Raw genomic sequence first — 20,163 nt, forward strand, 5'->3', positions numbered from 1 at the left:
TACTCAAGCATAGTAACAGACACAATACTTCCATAGATGTCCCTAGATACCAGGAACTGTTACGGCGGAGGTAAGTGCTTCCAAGGTACCAGTTGTGGAGGACAAGAATGAGGCAGAGAGTAGTTGCTCTTTAACAAGGGGATCATTTTAATTCTAGGAACAGCACTAGAGCAGTAGGATAACAGAGAGAGCACAAAAATAAGAAAACTAAATTAAGTCAGACGATCAGGTGCCAGGGAACGTCCGACAGTCCAGGGTACCTCAGCGTACCGATACTGGAGAGATAGTGAAGAACCGGCTAGAAACAAAGGGAAACAGGGGTTACTTGAGGTTGCATTCCACACATTCCACACGCACCACAAAGTGACAGCAAATCAGGGAACACAGACAATCAGTTTAAGTTTAAGTTTATTTGGATCCCCATTAGCCACAGCAGTGCTGGGGCTATTCTTCCTGGGGTCCATAACACGTAAAATACAGTTACAGACTTATACACTCACAACATTCACATGTCATACAGACAATTAAAACAACAATTAAAAAAAAAATCAAATTCATAATACAATACAACAATATATACGCCTTATGAATTCATAATACAATACAATAATACCTACTCATAATTAATTCATCTGTCTTGCGTTTCTGGTAGGGTTAGCTTGCCTAGTGCAGCTTTCAATACACAGTAGCAGGAGTTGGTTGGGCTTGACGTGCCGAGACAGCTTGTACACAACCCTCAGCCTGTCTGGCCTCATGTGGTATGAGGCTGCAATCCATCACCTGGAAGACAATAGGCGTGGGAAGAGGACTAACGAGCCAACTCCAAAAACCCTCCCCCAGAGATGGGGGTTGGGCTTGGGGCCAGCGACCCCATCCCGTAAAAAAAAACCTATAGCTACAAAAACGTCGACGAAATCCTTACGTCTTGTGAAGGAAGCCTCTTCAGCGCCCCAAGCTAAAGAGACTATGACGGCGTGCATGGAAAACCGCAAGGAGACTGTATGCTCGAAGCTTCTGACCTCAAGGCGTCCCACCACCATAGCGACATGGAACGTGAGGACCATGTATGCTGGAGGAAAGGCAGCAGTGATTGCGGAGGAGATGAAGAGGTACGGGATATCTCTCCTTGGTTTGGGGGAAACCAGGTGGCTCCAGTCAGGGCAGGTCAAGCTGGCGAGTGGAGAGACCATACTCTACTCAGGACATCCAGATGACTCTGCACCACACACAGAGGGAGTAGCGTTCATGCTGTCCAAAGAAGCACAGAGGGCCCTTATCAGCTGGGAACCCATCAACTCACGGATCATCACAGCCAAATTCCAAACCACACACAAGAAAATAAACCTCCAAGTGGTACAATGCTACGCACCCACCAATGACACTGATGATGAAACCAGGATAAATTCTACAACCATCTATACACCATTCTCCAGGCCAGGAAAGGAAAGGACATCATGATCTTGATGGGAGACATGAACGCTAAGATAGGGGGAAATAACAACGGCTTTGAACCAGTAATGGGTAGAGAAGGACTAGGCACCATGAATGCAAATGGAGAGAGGTTCGCAGCAGCCTGTGCAGACAACAACTTGGTCATCGGTGGGTCGGTATTCCAACACAAGAACATCCATAAAGCCACCTGGGTGTCTCCTCCTGACCACACCACAGAAAACCAGATTGACCACATCTGCATAAGCCAAAAGTTTAGGCACTCTTTGCTGGATGTCAGACTCAGAAGAGGAGCAGACGCAGGATCTGACCACCACCTCCTTACAGCAAAGATCCAGCTGAAGTTAAAATGCATGAAGCACAGGGAAGGAAGGGTAAAATTCAACATACAGCTTTTTCAGGATATAGGTACATCAGAACTCTACAAAGTGGCACTACACAACCGGTATCAAGCGTTAGAAATAGAAACTGTAAATGATAGGGAAATGCTGTGGAAACTGATGGCCCATTATGGGATTCCAGCAAAGATCATCAACATTGTAAGGAACACCTACCAAGGGATGAGATGTCAAGTCCTCCATGAAGGATGTATATCGGAAGCTTTCGAGGTCCTGACTGGTGTGCGGCAGGGGTGCCTGCTCTCACCCTTTCTTTTCCTCCTCTGCATAGACTGGGTGATGAAAGAAACAACCAGCAACAGAAAAACCGGCATACAATGGAGCTTGACAGAGCAGCTGGAAGATCTGGATTTCACTGATGACCTGGCACTACTGGCTCACACACATCAACAGATGCAGGAAAAATCGGGTAAACTGGAAGAAACTGCTGCTCTGCTCGGGCTCAAAATAAACTCATCCAAAACCAAAGTAATGCGTATCAACAGCAAGAACAACACACCCATAACCATGTAACAAAACCCATTAGAGGATGTAAACAGCTTCACTTACCTTGGAACCATAATTTCTGTGGAAGGGGGTACGGAAGACGATGTCCAAGCCAGGACACCCGGCAACGTAACACCTCAGGACACCCTCCAGATCCTGGTTGACGCGCTCCGTCTGCCCGTTCGACTGTGGATGGAACCCAGACGACAGGCTGATGGAGGCGCCGAGGCCGGAGGCAAACGCCTTCCAGAACCTGGAGGCGAACTGAGGACCCCGGTCGGACACAATATCCACTGGAAGCCTGTGGACCCGAAAGACGTGCTGCACCACCAGGTCTGCCGTCTCTCTGGCCGAGGGAAGCTTGGGAAGGGGAATGAAGTGAGCCGCCTTGGAGAAACGGTCCACTACCACCAAAATGGTAGTGAACCCATCTGACAGGGGAAGGCCAGAAATAAAATCAAGGGATATGTGCGACCAGGGACGTTTGGGAATAGGAAGCGGCCGGAGGAGACCCGCCGGCGCACGGCGAGAGGTCTTACTGCGCGCGCACACCGGGCAGGCTGCCACAAAGGAGCGTGTATCCCCCTCCTCTGTCGGCCACCAGAACCTCCTACGGATAAACTCCAGGGTTCTGGCGGCCCCAGGGTGGCCGGTGAGAGAGGAGGTATGTGCCCACTGCAGCAGGCGCGAGCGTGCAGCCTTGGGCACATACATCCGCACTGGAGGACCCCCACCGGGATCCGTGTCAGAGCCGATCTTACCACCCTATCTATGCCCCATGACACGGGTGCCAAAATCAAGGCCTGTGGAATAATAGGGTGGGGCTTCTCCTCCCGACCCGGAAGGTCAAACTGCCGTGACAGAGCGTCAGGTTTGACGTTCTTGGAACCGGGCTGATAGGAGATGGAAAATTGAAATTGAGTGAAGAATAACGTCCACCTGGCCTGGCGAGCGTTAAGGCGTTTAGCCCCTTGGATGTAAGCCAAGTTCTTATGATCAGTCCAAACAATGAAGGGATGTGCCGCCCCCTCCAACCAATGTCTCCATTCCTCCAGTGCCAATTTGATTGCCAACAACTCCCGATTACCCACGTCGTAGTTACGCTCGGCCGAAGACAGCCGGCATGAAAAAAAAGCGCAAGGATGCACTTTACCGTCCTTTAAACATCTCTGAGAGATCACCCCCCCCCACCGCGATGTCAGAGGCATCCACCTCCACTATGAACGGAGTCTCTGCATCGTGGCGGATCAGTACAGGGGTGGAGGTAAATCGACGTTTGAGGTCGCAGAAGGCAGACTCTGCCCTAGGCGACCATTCAAAGCCAGGGAGAGAGGACTTAGTGAGAACTGTTAAAAGATTAGCTAAGGCACAAAAATTGCGAATAAAACGCCTGTAAAAATGTGCTGCACTCACCTTGGCTGGATCCATGCGAAGATCACCCTTCGTCGACACAAAGCCCAGGAAGGAAACGTGTCAGTGTGAAACACACACTTCTCTGCCTTAACAAATAGCTGATGCTTGAGGAGACGTTGTAGCACCTCACGAACCTGCAGTTGGTGTTGCACCATATCGCGAGAAAAAATTAGGATGTCATCTAAGTACACAAAAACTGACACCCCACTTAAATCCCACAGCACGTCGTTAACCAGGGCTTGGAAAACTGCCGGAGCATTAGCTAAACCAAAGGGCATGACTAAATACTCATAATGCCCATTGGGCGTGTTAAATGCAGTCTTCCACTCGTCTCCCTCTCTAATCCTGACCAAGTTGTATGCATTACGTAAGTCAAGTTTAGAGAAGACCTGTGCCCCCTGTAAGCACTCAAAGGCGGTGTCCATGAGAGGCAGTGGGTAACGGTTCTTGATGGAAACGTTGTTCAATCCCCTATAATCAATGCACGGTCGCTGGGTACCGTCCTTTTTTGCTACAAAAAAGAACCCAGCGCCGGCAGAGGATGTGGACGGATGAATATGCCCTGCGAGTAATGCCTCCTGAATATAAGTGTTCATGGACACTGTCTCGGAGCGAGAGAGGGAGAACATACGCCCACGGGGTGGAGAGGTACCGGGTAGGAGATTAATGGGGCCGTCGTATGACCTATGAGGCGGTAGTGCTTGTCCGCCAGGTCCAAATAGATCTCAGGCACGCCTATTAAATCGGGATTAGGAGATATGACAGAGTCTGCAACGCTCCCCACCATCCTGGAGAGAGAAGAGGGAGACAAAAAAGAAGAGGGAGAAGGGGCGGGTAAACTCTCGCCGGAGACCGACTTGACGCCGTTCCCCATTGAGAATTCACCCGTGGCCCAATTAATTACAGGGTTGTGTGCGGCTAGCCAAGGATGGCCTAAAACAATGACACAGTAGGGAGCCATAATGACAAAAAATTTCACCCATTCCCACCCACCACCAGCACCACAAAGTGACAGAAAATCAGGGAACACAGACAATCAGTGACAATTAGGAGGCAAGTGACAGGCGTCAGAATGGTGGTAGGATTCTCAGGCAACATGCCAGAGAACCCAGAACGTTACAGGAACATGCAAATGGAACTTGTAGTAGTAGAGCAATATTCCATTTACTTGGGTATGTACTTTTAGGTAAATCTTCTGAAAATATGTCTAGGGCTTCATTCTTTCTCTGCCCTACCCGAGATTTCTCGGGTTATCTCGCCATGCGTTGAACGCCAAAACCCGAGATTTTGATCTTTTCCTTTGATCCCCATTTTATACTGTCAGCCGGAGCCATCTAGGTGTCTCTAATTCATATGCCAACGTTGGAATTGCAATGGCGATTGAATATCACCAGGTGGCAATATCGCCTACATTTGAACTGGAATGGCTTGGTGTGGATAGACGTTTTCCTTTCTTTTTTTCTGGCAAGGGCTTCTCCTCCTGCCTCAACAGATAGACACAGCGACCGCCTCGAAATGTTGTTGCCTGAAGCGTATTTCCCATATAAACGAGTATAGACATATACACTGGTAATCGCGATGGCGATGCGATCACTTGGAATTATTCTTTTTGGAATACCTTCTGGCTAAGGTAAGATATATTCTATGTCTATTTTACCGAACCTGAAACATGTTTTTGTAACGATCACAGTTTTGTGTTTTACCGGACGTAAAACATGCTTGACAAAAACGATCAGTAGAAATGAACTAATTAGTCAGTAATGGCTATGAACAATGTCTGTCAAATGAGCCATACTATTGTCTCCATAGCTATAATACAGAACACACGATGGGTCTACAAACATTGCTAAAATTGTCTAACGCTGGCGCCATTTAGTAAAGATCGCGAAAGCTTATGGCAGTCAATGAGTTAAGAGGTTCCATGCAGCCAAGGTGACAGTCTAAGGCGAGACCTAATAGGAGAGAGACCTAACCACACAAGAGCCAATCACACAGTTGTTCATTATTGACAACTAAATGAGATGTTATGCTAATATGTCATGTTCTACAGTAGGACTTACTACTATAATACCTAATAAAACACGTCATTAGAATAATAGAAGCCTACTTTGCTGGAACGATTCATTTTGCACGTATACAGTATGTGTGTGTGTGCTCGCGCGCTGATGCTGCCTCACTAGGCCGTTTCTCGACACATTTATTTATTTATGGAGCATTTATTTATCCACTCTGGTTGGATGGTGTAATATACTGCTGTATAATAACAATACATTTTAATCTAATCTCTGAGATCAGTCGCAAATCGCTTCCGCGCTACCTGTTGAATGGATCAGCATGGTGCAGGGCAATGCCGAACCTCTGCTGTTTTGCACACGCCTCATTCGCCTTTATAAGGAGCTGGTGGAGCGTGTCTGTATGCAAATTCAATCAACGAGAATGAGCATTTCAGTTTAAGAATGAGTGACGTATTTCATTCGTGGGAACCCAGCTACGAAGATTTTGGCCACATTCGTAGACCGTTTCACACGTTCAAGAATCCGGAGGAGGATTTCCGTAAATCTGTTGGTACAACATTTTTACCAAGATATTTACAAAGTTACTTACGAACACGTTCGAGAATGAGGACCATTGTCTTCTTCTTACTCTCTCCAGAGACAGAATGACGGCTCGTCCTTTAATGATAGTCAGCTGATACCGATGATGCTGGATCTCCACTTTGCTGGAACAGACACCACCTCCAACACCCTGCTTACTGCCTTCCTTTACCTGATGAACCATCCACATATACAGGGTATCTATCTATCTATCTATCTATCTCTCTCTGTCTGTCTGTCTGTCTGTCTGTCTGTCTGTCTGTCTGTCTGTCTGTCTGTCTGTCTGTCTGTCTGTCTGTCTGTCTGTCTGTCTGTCTGTCTGTCTGTCTGTCTGTCTGTCTGTCTGTCTGTCTGTCTGTCTGTCTGTCTGTCTGTCTGTCTGTCTGTCTGTCTGTCTGTCTGTCTGTCTGTCTGTCTGTCTGTCTGTCTGTCTGTCTGTCTGTCTGTCTGTCTGTCTGTCTGTCTGTCTGTCTGTCTGTCTGTCTGTCTGTCTGTCTGTCTGTCTGTCTGTCTGTCTGTCTGTCTGTCTGTCTGTCTGTCTGTCTGTCTGTCTGTCTGTCTGTCTGTCTGTCTGTCTGTCTGTCTGTCTGTCTGTCTGTCTGTCTGTCTGTCTGTCTGTCTGTCTGTCTGTCTGTCTGTCTGTCTGTCTGTCTGTCTGTCTGTCTGTCTGTCTGTCTGTCTGTCTGTCTGTCTGTCTGTCTGTCTGTCTGTCTGTCTGTCTGTCTGTCTGTCTGTCTGTCTGTCTGTCTGTCTGTCTGTCTGTCTGTCTGTCTGTCTGTCTGTCTGTCTGTCTGTCTGTCTGTCTGTCTGTCTGTCTGTCTGTCTGTCTGTCTGTCTGTCTGTCTGTCTGTCTGTCTGTCTGTCTGTCTGTCTGTCTGTCTGTCTGTCTGTCTGTCTGTCTGTCTGTCTGTCTGTCTGTCTGTCTGTCTGTCTGTCTGTCTGTCTGTCTGTCTGTCTGTCTGTCTGTCTGTCTGTCTGTCTGTCTGTCTGTCTGTCTGTCTGTCTGTCTGCTACATGCTAAGCTAACGTTAATTACATAATATCGAACCGATAGGAGCTTATCTTATCTAATCTTACGTGGTGGTACCACGTGTGCCACTACCCGATCAAACATCCACGTAAGATTAGATAAGATAAGCTCCTATCGGTTCGATATTATGTAATTAACGTTAGCTTAGCATGTAGCTACCACGACCACAACACAGAGCGAGTTAGCCGAACGTTAGCCACCAGCCACTTTTTCCTCCGTGATGGTATAAAACTTGCGATTTGGATTTCTGTTTTTGTCATTAGTACAACGCGTAACACAGCAGCTCTTTGGCATTGTGAAGGACTAAAGAAAATTCTGCTTGATAGTCTTTAATTTGACGCTTTAACGATCCGTTTCTGCACTAAATGAACCGTACACAATGTACCAGGCGGGGCAGTTTCCCCCCACGCTGCAGTTGCCTAGCAACAACAGACAGGAAGTTGACTTCGAGAATGGCGTGTTATAACTTTTCAATCAATCAATCAATCACATACATGGATGTAATGACAGCAAGAAGAGGTAGACACATATATGAAGTATGCAAACATCGCCTGCTGCGTCCATCGCGTATATATATTATTATTATATTATATTATTATATATACCGTATTAGCGCTTTAATATGGCGTGTTCTGTGATTAATGTGATTGACCAGCGTTAATGTGATTGACCAGCGTTGCGACCAGCGTTGCTAATATGAACCAAAGGCTACCGTGTTGAATGGGGCGTCTGAACCAAGCGAGGACCTCATGCGCATGCGCGCCTTGCGCGGCGAAGAATGCGGAAGCGCTCTTGCACTCTTCGGCTGGGATTAATATAGACGCTACCTGTTGTCCCTCATGGTGCTGAAACAGAGTCGTTCTGGCCTGCACTCACATGATCTTTTCACTCTCTGTACCATTTGCCCGCACAGAACTAGAAAAAACAGCCTTTTCCTATTCTGCCCCATCTATGTGGAACTTATTACAAAAGGAACTGAGGTTCCGAACCTAATTCCCATTGGGGATTTTAAACTTTGTATACACAACACAATATTGAGAGGGGGCCTGTTCTTGTTCTTGCTCTTAATTTAATTTATCTAGATTTTAGCCTCTCTTAACTCATTCAGCGCCGCGAGCCTAGAGCATCTTTGTTCCTACTGTGCCACCGCTCTAAGAGATAGGAATGCGTGGTGGTGTTTGCAGGGCTATATCTATATTCTATATTATAGCTATGGATACAATACTATGGCTCATTTGACATCAACTATCCATCGTTCAATATGAGAAAAAGAATAATTTTGTTCATGTATACGTTCACGTGTTAAACCGTGGTGAATATAAGTATAGTTTCAGAGTGATCCTGGTTAATTCCAGAAAACGGTGCTATGGAGCAATATGTGAATTTTACTAAAAGCGTTGGCGTTGCTCACCTGGACATGCTACTATTTACAAATCAAATGTATATAATAGGTATTATGTTTCATCATGAATGCATGACAGGGTGGGGGGGGGTCGTTTTTTGATGCTTTGATCGTCACCAACGGCATATGTTCTGGAGTACGTTACACATGGTTGTTGCGATCGGTGTGAAATCATGGTTGGATCAAAGCAGGATTGATGTCATATAGTCCTTACCTTCACTAGGAGGAATATTCCAATTGTCTGATCACGATTTCCAGTATTGGCCTCCATCGTGTCGCCAACATAATCCACCACGACACATGCATCGGGGGCATTGGATGCGTTTCAATGCCATCGAGTGAACCGATAGACTCGTTTGACCAAGAAAACTGTGCCCGGAGTGAATTAAACGTAACACAGGGTCACGGTGTGAAAAAAAGGTTTAGAAGAGTGGGCGATACTGCCTCCTATCAAGATGCAGCCGGTATTGCACTCTAGCAATCTCAGAGTGGTTCCCTATGGTAACCCAGAGGTCCGTGTGAGAGAAATTAATAAAAAATATCGAATAAAAGAAATAATGATGAAAAGCTGACTATACTCAGGCTGGCGCTGAACGGTTGGCGAGTTAACCCGACTTTCCTCGGGTCTGGCGCTGATTGAGTTAAGATTTTTGTTGAGTTAATTGTCTTGTATTTGTCTGGAACTTGTTTTATGTATTTGTTGTGTATGTTTGGTGGATCAGGTCACTCTTGTAAATGAGTGTCTCAGTGAGATTTTTACCTGCATAAATAAAGGTTTGAAATTAAAATGAATAACATAACCTCTCTCTCTCTCTCTCTCTCTCTCTCTCTCTCTCTCTCTCTCTCTCTCTCTCTCTCTCTCTCTCTCTCTCTCTCTCTCTCTCTCTCTCTCTCTCTCTCTCTCTCTCTCTCTCTCTCTCTCTCTCTCTCTCTCTCTCTCTCTCTCTCTCTCTCTCTCTCTCTCACAGAGCGTTGTCAACAGGAGATAGACCAGGTGTTTCTCTCTCACAGAGCGTTGTCAACAGGAGATAGACCAGGTGTTGGAGGGGAAGGATCAGGCCAGCTTTGAGGACAGACACAAGATGCCATACATGCAGGTATAGTGTTCTGACAACAGACACAAGATGCAGGTATAGTGTTCTGACAACAGACACAAGATGCAGGTATAGTGTTCAGACAACAGACACAAGATGCAGGTATAGTGTTCTGACAACAGACACAAGATGCAGGTATAGTGTTCTGACAACAGACACAAGATGATGGTTCTATATGATGGTTTCCAGGTTCCACTGTCCCTCTCATCTCTCATCTCTCTCTCCATGCAGGTTGTGGACCATGAAACCTAGAAGATATCTAACACTGTCCCTCTCATCTCTCTCTCCATGCAGGCTCTGGTCCATGAAGCTCAGAGGATATCTAACACTGTCCCTCTCATCTCTCATCTCTCTCTCCATGCAGGCTGTGGTCCATGAAGCTCAGAGGATAGCTGACACTGTTCCTCTCAGTATATTCCATCGTACTATTAATGACACTGAGCTCCTGGGATACTCTATTCCCAAGGTAAGAGGGATCAGGAACTATGTATATATCTGACATCTGTTAACTTGATGCTAATGGCTCCTAAACACTACACAACATAAAATACATACATAAAATGTGTAAAAACGGGCGGCCGGGTAGTGCAGCGCACTAAGCGTCTGTCTACCACCACAGAGACAGTGGGATCGAATCCAGCTGTGGTGCTTCCGGGTTGGCCGACCGTCCATACTAACACGATTGGCAGTGTTAGCGGGTGGGAAAGCCGGTGGGGTGGGTCCTGGTCGTTGTAAACGGCGACTCCTTCAGCTCGGTCGGGGGGCCAGCACAGCGAGGGAAGGATCTAAGAGAGGTAGTGTGACCTTCCACACGTTACACTCTCCCAGTGAGAGTCCGCGCTGCCAGGTGAAAAGAAGCGGTGGGCTGGCTACACATGTGTCGGAGGAAGCATGTGATAGTCTCCGCCCTCCCAGACCGACGGTAGGGGGTAGAGTGCGCAATGGCTAATGGCTAATGGGGATCCGAATAAACTAAACTAAACTAAACAACCAGGAAGGGGATTGGGAATTGGCATAACGACTCATTTCTGAATGGATCTTTATGAAATTTGGATATGTACTACATAAGGCTTCAGGCTATGGCTCCGTCTGGATTTGTAAGCCATACCACCTTCTGGGGAAATACTACCTCTGGACTACTAACTACTACAGAAAAACTTGAGTAACAAGTTTTACTACAACTCAAGTTCAGACCTATGTTACTCTATTACGTTAGCACTAAAAGTGATTTTTTTTTCATCTTTCAAAAGAGACCAGGCTCATGCATGTGCTATAGATAAAGTATGTTGTTTTGGTTTGCAAAAAAAGTATGCAGTCCTCAAGTTCAAGTAAAAAAATTGCCACTTTTCTGCCCGCTTGATAATTAAATGACAGGTCATTTTCAGTAATGAACTGAACTAATGCATGTAAGGCAGCTGGCCCTGATGGCATCCCCGGCCGTTAAGAGCAGTTGAACGAGTTCCTAATTGACATCTGGATGTTCCCCATTTCAACACTTGCTTTGCTCAATCCTCCTCCCAATTTGCTGTTGGAACGAGATGCATAAGAAAATGGACAAATTGATCCCCCTCACTACTTTTAAGGACTCTATCGCAGAGTTGTTTACACCTGCAACTGTAACCCAGCCTTTTAACACTATAAAATGTCTTACATACCTTGTAATGTTATTTGGTTGTTTGTTTGGTGTGTGTTTTAATTATTGATGTATGTATTGTCTGTGTCCAATAGTCTTATCTGAATTGTTCTTTATTTTATTGTATTACATTTTGTGTTACCCTTCGAGAGGTCCTTTTGTCCTTTGTTCTTAATTGACCGACCTGGTAAAATTAAAATAAGCATCTTTTGAACAAGGTTTTTTTATTTAAAAATTAAATAAAAATAAAATAAGGCCCTCCCTCCCTCCCTCCCCCCACCCCTATACCAGACAAAATCATTCTAAAATATCTTAGATCGTTTATTAATCATTGTTTTTTCCTTTTAGCTTTTAAATCACCCAACAGCAGTCACATATCTCTTGCATTCTGCAGATAGAGAAGAAGAAAAGTAAGAACATAATAGAAAAAAATTAAAATAACAAGCTGAGAGACCAGGAAGGCCAGTCAGATCGCCTCTGTCACATTATCCGCTTCTATACCCTCAAAGAAAGTTAGGAAAGGATCCCAAATATTGTGGAATTTTTCGGTACAGCCTCTGATAGTATACCTGATCTTCTCCAGTTTAATATGATACATGACCTCTCTCATCCAGTGGCCGTAGACAGGTGAACCTGGGTAAAATAAGCATCTTTAACCGCTAACCACTAGCAGAGGAAGTTGTTCCTGTGTGCTTCAAAATCATCTCCATCCCGCCGGTGACGAAACACTCACCTCCATCATCCTGAAGTGCTTTGAGAGGCTGGTCCTGGATAATCTCCAATCTGGCCTCTCACCCTCACTAGATGAATTCAGAGCTACATTCTGCCCTCTCCCACACACCTCCTCCACCCTCACCCTGAACACTGGTGTCCCACAGGGCTGTGTGCTGAGCCCTCTCCTCTTCACCCTGAACACTGGTGTCCCACAGGGCTGTGTGCTGAGCCCCCTCCTCTTCACCCTGAACACTGGTGTTCCACAGGGCTGTGTGCTGAGCCCCCTCCTCTTCACCCTGAACACCGGTGTCCCACAGGGCTGTGTGCTGAGCCCCCTCCTCTTCACCCTGAACACCGGCGTCCCACAGGGCTGTGTGCTGAGCCCCCTCCTCTTCACCCTGAACACCGGTGTCCCACAGGGCTGTGTGCTGAGCCCCCTCCTCTTCACCCTGAACACCGGCGTCCCACAGGGCTGTGTGCTGAGCCCCCTCCTCTACTCCCTCTTCACCCATGACTGCACTCCTGTACATGACTGCAATACTATTATCAGGTTTGCAGACAATACAATGGTGGTGGGACTAATAAAAAACAACGATGAGTCTGCCTACAGGGAGTGCAGCGACTGTACCAGGGTTTATTCTGTTTGTTTTCCAGCTGTGGGAATAAGAAGCACAATCCTACATTATGTAGAAGGTCCAGGATGAAGCTGAGGTTTTTATTTATTCATTATATGCTGTAGCCGCCTCCTTCTCAGCACAGGATAGATCATCTGGCTGCTTGTTACACAGAGAGAAAATTGTTGGACATTTTAACAGATGAATTCTCAATGAACATTTCTGTAGGACACCATGATCATCCCCAACCTGTCATCAGCACTGCGTGAAGAGGGACAGTGGAAGTTCCCTCATGACTTCAACCCTGAGAACTTCCTCGATGACCAAGGAGAGTTTTTCAAGCCAGATGCCTTCGTTCCCTTCTCTGTTGGTAGGTCTTCTCTATTGGTAGGTCTTCTCTATTGGTAGGTCTTCTCTATTGGTGGGTCTTCTCTATTGGTATTGGTATGGTTGATGATGATGATATTGTTCTCAGGTCCTCGTATGTGCCTTGGTGAGGGTCTGGCTCGTATGGAACTCTTCCTGATCATGGTGACTCTGCTGAGGAGGTTCCAGTTCTTCTGGCCAGAGGATGCAGGACCGCCAGACTACAACCTCCTCTTTGGGGTCACTAATACCCCAAAACCCTACCGCCTGGGGGTCCGACTCAGAGCTGCTCAGTAGGGCTGTCTGTGTTCATGAAACTGGAAGCCTGGCCCAAACAGAACGCACCTGGAAAAAGATTTAATTTGTATTCCAAACATGACTCAAGGCTATGTTTGAACCGAAACCTGACCCAAAACAACAAACCTGACCCAAATCTGATGCAGACCTGACCCAAACCAACAAACCTGACCCAAATCTGACACAGACCTGACCCAAACCAACAGACCTGACCCAAACCAACAGACCTGACCCAAACCAACAGACCTGACCCAAACCAACAAACCTGACCCAAACCAACAAACCTGACCCAAACCAACAAACCTGACCCAAATCTGACGCAGACCTGACCCAAACCTGGCTCAAAATAGAAAACCAGAAATAAATAGCAGTGAATTGAGCCTGACTTCTGGTGAAACAACAGACCACGACCAAATAAGCTAAAGATAATTATGTACCATTTCAACATTAAAATGTATAAAAACTACTAGTAGCACTAGACCTATGTTATATATTTTGTTGAGTTGTGTACTCACAGCATCCCAAATGTTTCCAACAATGTTCAAACCAGAAATCCGTAATTTCAATCAAGGTAACGAAGCTCCTAACAATCAGTAAAATGTTTTGCTGCCATGGAATAAACTACCAAATCTATCAAATGGACCCTACTTGGTTAGTTATCCTGACTAATCGTCTAACTCAGTGGTTCTCAAACTGTGGTACGCGTACCACTAGTGGTACTGCTGGTGGTACTTGAAAACATTTACAAAAAAGCTAAAAAAATATTTTATTTTTTATTTTTTTGCAGTCAGGTCACTGAACTTAGAAGCAGGCCAGGCCAGTGTTTCTGGTTGCGGCGGCGCAATAGTTAGATAACCTAAGTGGGGAACAACCAGGAGATCACTGTGACAGAGAGTAATGCAGTCTAAACAGTCATAAATCTTTAATTCAACTTCAGCCCTGATCATAACCATTTATCCTTTTTGATTTTTTTGTAATGTCAGATAAAGAATGAAATACTCCCACTTTTCTGAAAAGAGTTGGTGTTAAATCTGACATTACAAAAAAAATCCATCAAAATCTGTGTTGCTGCTAATCATTGACACATGCCTAGCCTGTAATAATCCCCCCCAGAAAATGTACTTTGCATTTGATATATTGAAAATATTTTACTTTTTGTGTGTTTTTTTTAACAATAATTTGTGATGCCACCACACAAACTGGCATTTAAAGGGTAAACATTCAAAAATGTATTGAATATGTGTTTTCTTTTCTTTTTTACAATAATTTGTGATGCCCATCACAAACACTGGCATTTAAAGGGTAAAAATTCAAAAATTAAGTTTTTGTAACAAAATAAGTGTGTGTGTGTGTGTGTGTGTGTGTGTGTGTGTGTGTGTGTGTGTGTGTGTGTGTGTGTGTGTGTGTGTGTGTGTGTGTGTGAGAGAGAATGACGGACAATTGCTTGCTGTGTGAGAGAGAGAGAGAGAGAGAGAGAATTAAGTACATTTGCTGAAATACAGTTGTTCTTAATTTTCTCACTTGCTATGTGAGAATGTTAGTTATTATGTTCTCAATGCCCTTTGCATTGTATGAGTTGTGTGGAAGCGTTTGCTAGTTCTAGTGCTATCCCTTTGTACATTGTGGCTGTGTCTGACAAAAGTTAACAATAAATAATGGTATTAGGAATACATTTGCCTCCTGCGTGAACTGTGCATAGCTGAATAGACTGTATTTTAACGCCGGTCATATGGTGGTACTTGGAGAGCCAGCTACCCTCTCAGGTGGTACTTGGTGTAAAAAGTTTGAGAACCACTGGTCTAACTAGCAGACTAGGGTAGACCACTCATATCCGTTTTTTATTTAACAATACCTCCCAGACTAAGAAGCTAAGGGTTTTAGCATTTTCCATCCACTTGCATGAAACGATTAGCATTAACTTTGCTATGCTACACTTATGAGCTACTTATTAACTCTGTGATTAATACAGAGATTTGGGTGATGTACAGTTTTAATTTCGTCAGCTATTTTTAGTTTTAGTTTTAGTCTTAGTCATGTCTCAAATGCTCTTTCGTTTTCATCATATTTAGTCACCTTTATCTATTTTTCGTTTAGTCAAGTTTTAGTCAGCTACAGGTCTGAGCATTTTTGTTTTAGTCTTTTTTGTCTAGTCTCGATTTAGTCTTATTTGTTTAGTCTCTCCACTATTTAATGTGTTCTATTGTGGTGGATCAACATAATTTACCTACGGAACTATGTGTTGGGGATAAGGGTTCCGCACGGACAATATAGTTTGTTACCTTTCTGTCTGCAAACTAGTTACTGTTAGCTAGCAAGTAAACAGTGTTGACGTTGAAGTTGATGTTGAATAAACGCTTAGCATTGTCTTTCGACATCCTGCCTCCGACTCCTATTCTTTGGCGCTACACCATGTTATTATTGATGCTAACGCTATTAGGTGGAGTTGCACACCCTCTTGGGGTTTTGTTTTGGGGAAGAGTGGAGAGCACGCCTGTCACAGATCCGTTGTTGTGGAGTGGAAAGAGGAATTTCGGCAAGATTTTATTTCGTAAACTACATTTTGTGTCGTCGTTTTTAGTCAACGACATTGCATGAATCATTGAGTCACGTTAGTGTCACATGATCTCCATTAACGTGATGTCTAGTCTCGTTGTCGTCAGGGGAAAACGCTCCGTTGACGACCATATTTAGTCATCATTTCCGTTCACTAAACGAACACTGATGTATCCCTGTCTGCCAGTAATTGTGCCCCCCCCCCCCCCCTTCGTAGATTACATTTTTTGTATCAGTTGTGCAATAGTACATTTTGGTGAGTTGTTTCTATACAATTCACTTATGACAAGTCATAACGCCGTGCGAGTCTCGGAACGTGCGTACTGCATTGTGTGTGTGTGAGAGAGAGAGAGAGAGAGAGAGAGAGAGAGAGAGAGAGAGAGAGAGAGAGAGAGAGAGAGAGAGAGAGAGAGAGAGAGAGAGAGAGAGAGAGAGAGAGAGAGAGAGAGAGAGAGAGAGATTGCGCTATTTATTATCTACAAAGCAGGCATGGCCAGTTCACACTGTCTGTATGCGCCTCCAGACATCATATTTGAAGACCCTGATAGGCCAAATGTATTTGCTTTATTTGCTGCGACGATACATTGGCCTGAGCTTGTTATGGTTTGTAAACAACCCCAACAGCACAACACAGACGGGTAGTTCAGAGTTAGCCAAAACGATGGGCGTATTTATTTCACAAACAGAAATGAGCAACAATCAAGTAAATGCATCTGAGGGGAATCCTTTAGCCGAGTAGGGATCTGCGGCTCTGCAGCTTAATAATCCTTTAGCCGAGTAGGGCTCTGCGGCTCGATAATCTTTTAGCCAAGTAGGGCTCTGCGGCTCTGCAGCTGGATAATAATCCACTCGTGGAGAAAAAGAAAACGGAGAATGTCAGTAATAGAAACGTAGAAATCTACGAGGCAGAGTCTCGTAACAAAACAAAGCGACAATTCTTCAGTGTTAAGGAACACACAAAAACAGATGAAGGTATTGTCTTCAGTGTTAAGGAACACACAAAAACAGATGAAGGTATTGTCTTCAGTGTTAAGGAACACACAAAAACAGATGAAGGTATTGAGTCCAGGATAAAACGAGGATATTAGTTCATCAAAAATAGATATCCAAAAACTCACCAAGGGCAAAGTGTAAATACGAGGCACGGGTCCACGGAGGCAGAGAGAGGAAACAGCAGCAATTTCCAAGGGCGTACTGGAGAAACACACAAGAGGAACAAGCAGTAGCTGGTGGTGACCAAAACGACCCGACACTGAATGTTCAGCAAACCGTGTATAAGAGGGCTCCCGTCGAGCTGATTGGAAAATCCTCTCAGCAATTTGACCTGACTCCCACTGCCATGCCTCCCACCCACAAAGCAGGCAACTCCTTGGATCTCATATTTTCCCGTAACTCCAGCATCATTAACACCACGGTAACTCCCCTACATGTATCTGACCATTCCTTCATATCCTTCTCACTAACTCTCATGCTTAACCGAAAGGTCTTCACCCCAACTCAAACCGTCTCACTCAGACGTAACCTGGCCTCCCTATCCCCCTCCACCCTCTCCTCTGACATAATATCCGCTCTACCTTTGAGTGACACCTTCTCTGCTCTCCCCACAGAGATGGCAACCTCCACCCTCCTCTCAGCCCTTGCAACCTCCTTTGACAAGCTCTGTCCCCTCGTTGAGAAACCTGCCCGCCGTTCCCCACCCAGTCCATGGCTGACGGATGCAGTGAGAGAACAAAGACAGGTCCTGAGAGCGGCTGAGAGGAAGTATAGAAAGTCACGCCTCACTGCTGACATCGACACATATCACAACCTCTTGTTAACATTCTCCAAAACCATTACTAATGCCAAAGCTTCTTTCTTTCACCATAGGATCGAGGCCTCTGCCAAGAATCTACGCAAACTGCATGCTACCATGTCCTCCCTCCTCACTCCCCCCCCCCCACCCCCTCCTCCCTCATCTTTTTCTGCCGAAGACTTTGCGATCTTCTTTGAGGAAAAAATGGAGAACATCCGCAGCGCCTTCTCCCAACCCCCACCCATTCCAAACGCTGAATCGAGAACCTCATCCTTCACTCTGTCATCTTTCTCCCCCATTACAGAAGCCGAGACCCTGACACTGGTAACGTCGAACCGTCCGACTACATGCCAGCTGGACCAGCTACCCTCCCCACTCCTCCAGACCATAGCACCGGACATCCTCCCATTCCTAACTGCAACCATCAACTCCTCACTCAACTCGGGGGTGGTCCCCACCTCCCTAAAACAAGCCAGAGTCACGCCCCTCATAAAAAAACCAACCCTGAACCCCACCGTCATAGCCAACTATCGTCCTGTCTCTCTTCTCTCCTTTCTTTCTAAAACACTTGAACGTGCTGTATCCAACCAACTTACTGCTTATCTCTTACAGAATGACCTCCTAGACCCCAATCAGTCTGGCTTCCGGACTGGCCACTCCACAGAAACGGCCCTCATTGCGGTCACAGAGGCACTTCACTTAGCAAAAGCGAAAGGCCTCTCCTCTGTCCTGATTCTCCTAGATCTATCTGCAGCCTTCGACACAGTCAACCATCAGATCCTCCTCGCGGCCCTCGCAGGAATGGGAGTGGCTGGATCTGCGCTGACATGGCTGACATCATACCTCAACGACCGCTCCTACCAAGTGTCATGGAGAGGGACTCTGTCGGCCACCCGCCCCCTCCGGACGGGTGTCCCCCAGGGCTCGGTCCTAGGACCCCTTCTCTTCTCCCTCTACACTAAATCACTGGGTAACATTATCACGTCTCATGGCTTCTCATATCATTGTTATGCCGATGATACTCAACTCTTCCTCTCCTTCCCTCCCTCAGATATCCACGTCTCTGAGCGGATCTCGGCCTGTCTGTCCGACATCTCCGCCTGGATGACGACCAACCACCTCAAACTGAACCTAAGCAAAACAGAATTGCTCCACCTGCCGGCCAAATCCTCCCCCCTGAACGACCTCTCCATCACAGTCGAGAATGCAGCTGTGACCGCGTCCCCGACCGCCAAGAACCTTGGTGTTGTCCTCGACGACCAGTTGAACTTCTCTGCTCACATCGCAGCGACAACCAGAACCTGCAGATTCCTCCTGAGCAACGTCAGAAGGATACGCCCCTTCCTGACAAAAGAAGCCACCCAACTCCTCGTCCAATCAACAGTCATCTCCCGCCTCGACTACTGCAACGCACTGCTAGCTGGCCTCCCGGCCACTGCCACCAAGCCTCTTCAACTCATTCAAAACGCAGCGGCCCGCCTGATCTCAAACCTACCGAAGTCGGCCCATGTCACCCCACTTCTTAGGGACCTGCACTGGCTCCCCATTGCTGCACGTATCCGCTTCAAGGCCCTCAACCTAGGGAACCGCTCCCGCCTACCTCCGGTCAATGGTCTCTAACTACACACCCTCAAGACCCCTACGCTCTGCATCTTCTGGCCGCCTCAGACCTACTCCTATCCAAGCTCCCGGAGGGTCATCAAAGAGAAGCCGCCTATTCTCAGTCCTTGCCCCACAATGGTGGAATGAACTACCCATCCCAGTTAGGACAGCCGAATCCCGTCCAATCTTTCGCCGTCGACTAAAGACTCACTTCTTCAACCATTATCTGAAATGATTAATAATAATAAAAAAAAATTAAAATCTAACCCTGACTAACCTTACTGTCATGCACTTGTCCTAATAAACTAACCTACACTGTAACACGCAACACTTTGATGAACATTGTTACTCAGCTGATAGAGTTGTACCCTTCTTGCTGTCTTGTCGTACAGAACTTGTAAGTCGCTTTGGATAAAAGCGTCAGCTAAATGACTAAATGTAAATGTAAATGTGATGGTAATTGGCACCTGGAAGCGCGCAGTACTGGGCGAGCCCTCACAGTGTTGTTATGCAAAGACAGGTAGCCAGGTGGGTACTTGGCGGCTTGGTTGTTTATTCTGAGATAAATAGCAGCCACGTACCTCTGTCTGATGTTCAACTACAATGCGGCAGTGCCATCTATTAGGTGGTGGGGTGTACTAAAATGACAGAGATCGACATTGTGTACGGACCAAAACACCAGTGCGCATCACAAATGACACGCAAATTAGATGATTTTGTCACAAG

The 20,163-nt window shown here is 46.0% G+C and overlaps 1 protein-coding gene across 1 annotated transcript in view; it reads left to right on the top strand.

Annotated features, from left to right (window-relative positions):
- The window catches only part of LOC311242093 (cytochrome P450 2F2-like), a gene marked incomplete at both ends in the record, with an annotated part of 41,045 nt that extends 27,555 nt beyond the window's left edge, over positions 1 to 13,490 (top strand). The window contains 5 exons of the mRNA XM_084331044.1: positions 6,399 to 6,537; positions 9,784 to 9,869; positions 10,231 to 10,332; positions 13,056 to 13,197; positions 13,303 to 13,490. Coding sequence (XP_084187170.1) covers positions 6,399 to 6,537; positions 9,784 to 9,869; positions 10,231 to 10,332; positions 13,056 to 13,197; positions 13,303 to 13,490 — 657 coding nt within the window. The remainder of the gene's footprint in view (positions 1 to 6,398; positions 6,538 to 9,783; positions 9,870 to 10,230; positions 10,333 to 13,055; positions 13,198 to 13,302) is intronic.
- Positions 13,491 to 20,163: the final 6,673 nt, after the last annotated feature.

The sequence above is a fragment of the Notolepis coatsorum genome (genome assembly GCF_963971535.1).
Source record: "Notolepis coatsorum genome assembly, chromosome: 15".
Taxonomy (NCBI): domain Eukaryota; kingdom Metazoa; phylum Chordata; class Actinopteri; order Aulopiformes; family Paralepididae; genus Notolepis; species Notolepis coatsorum.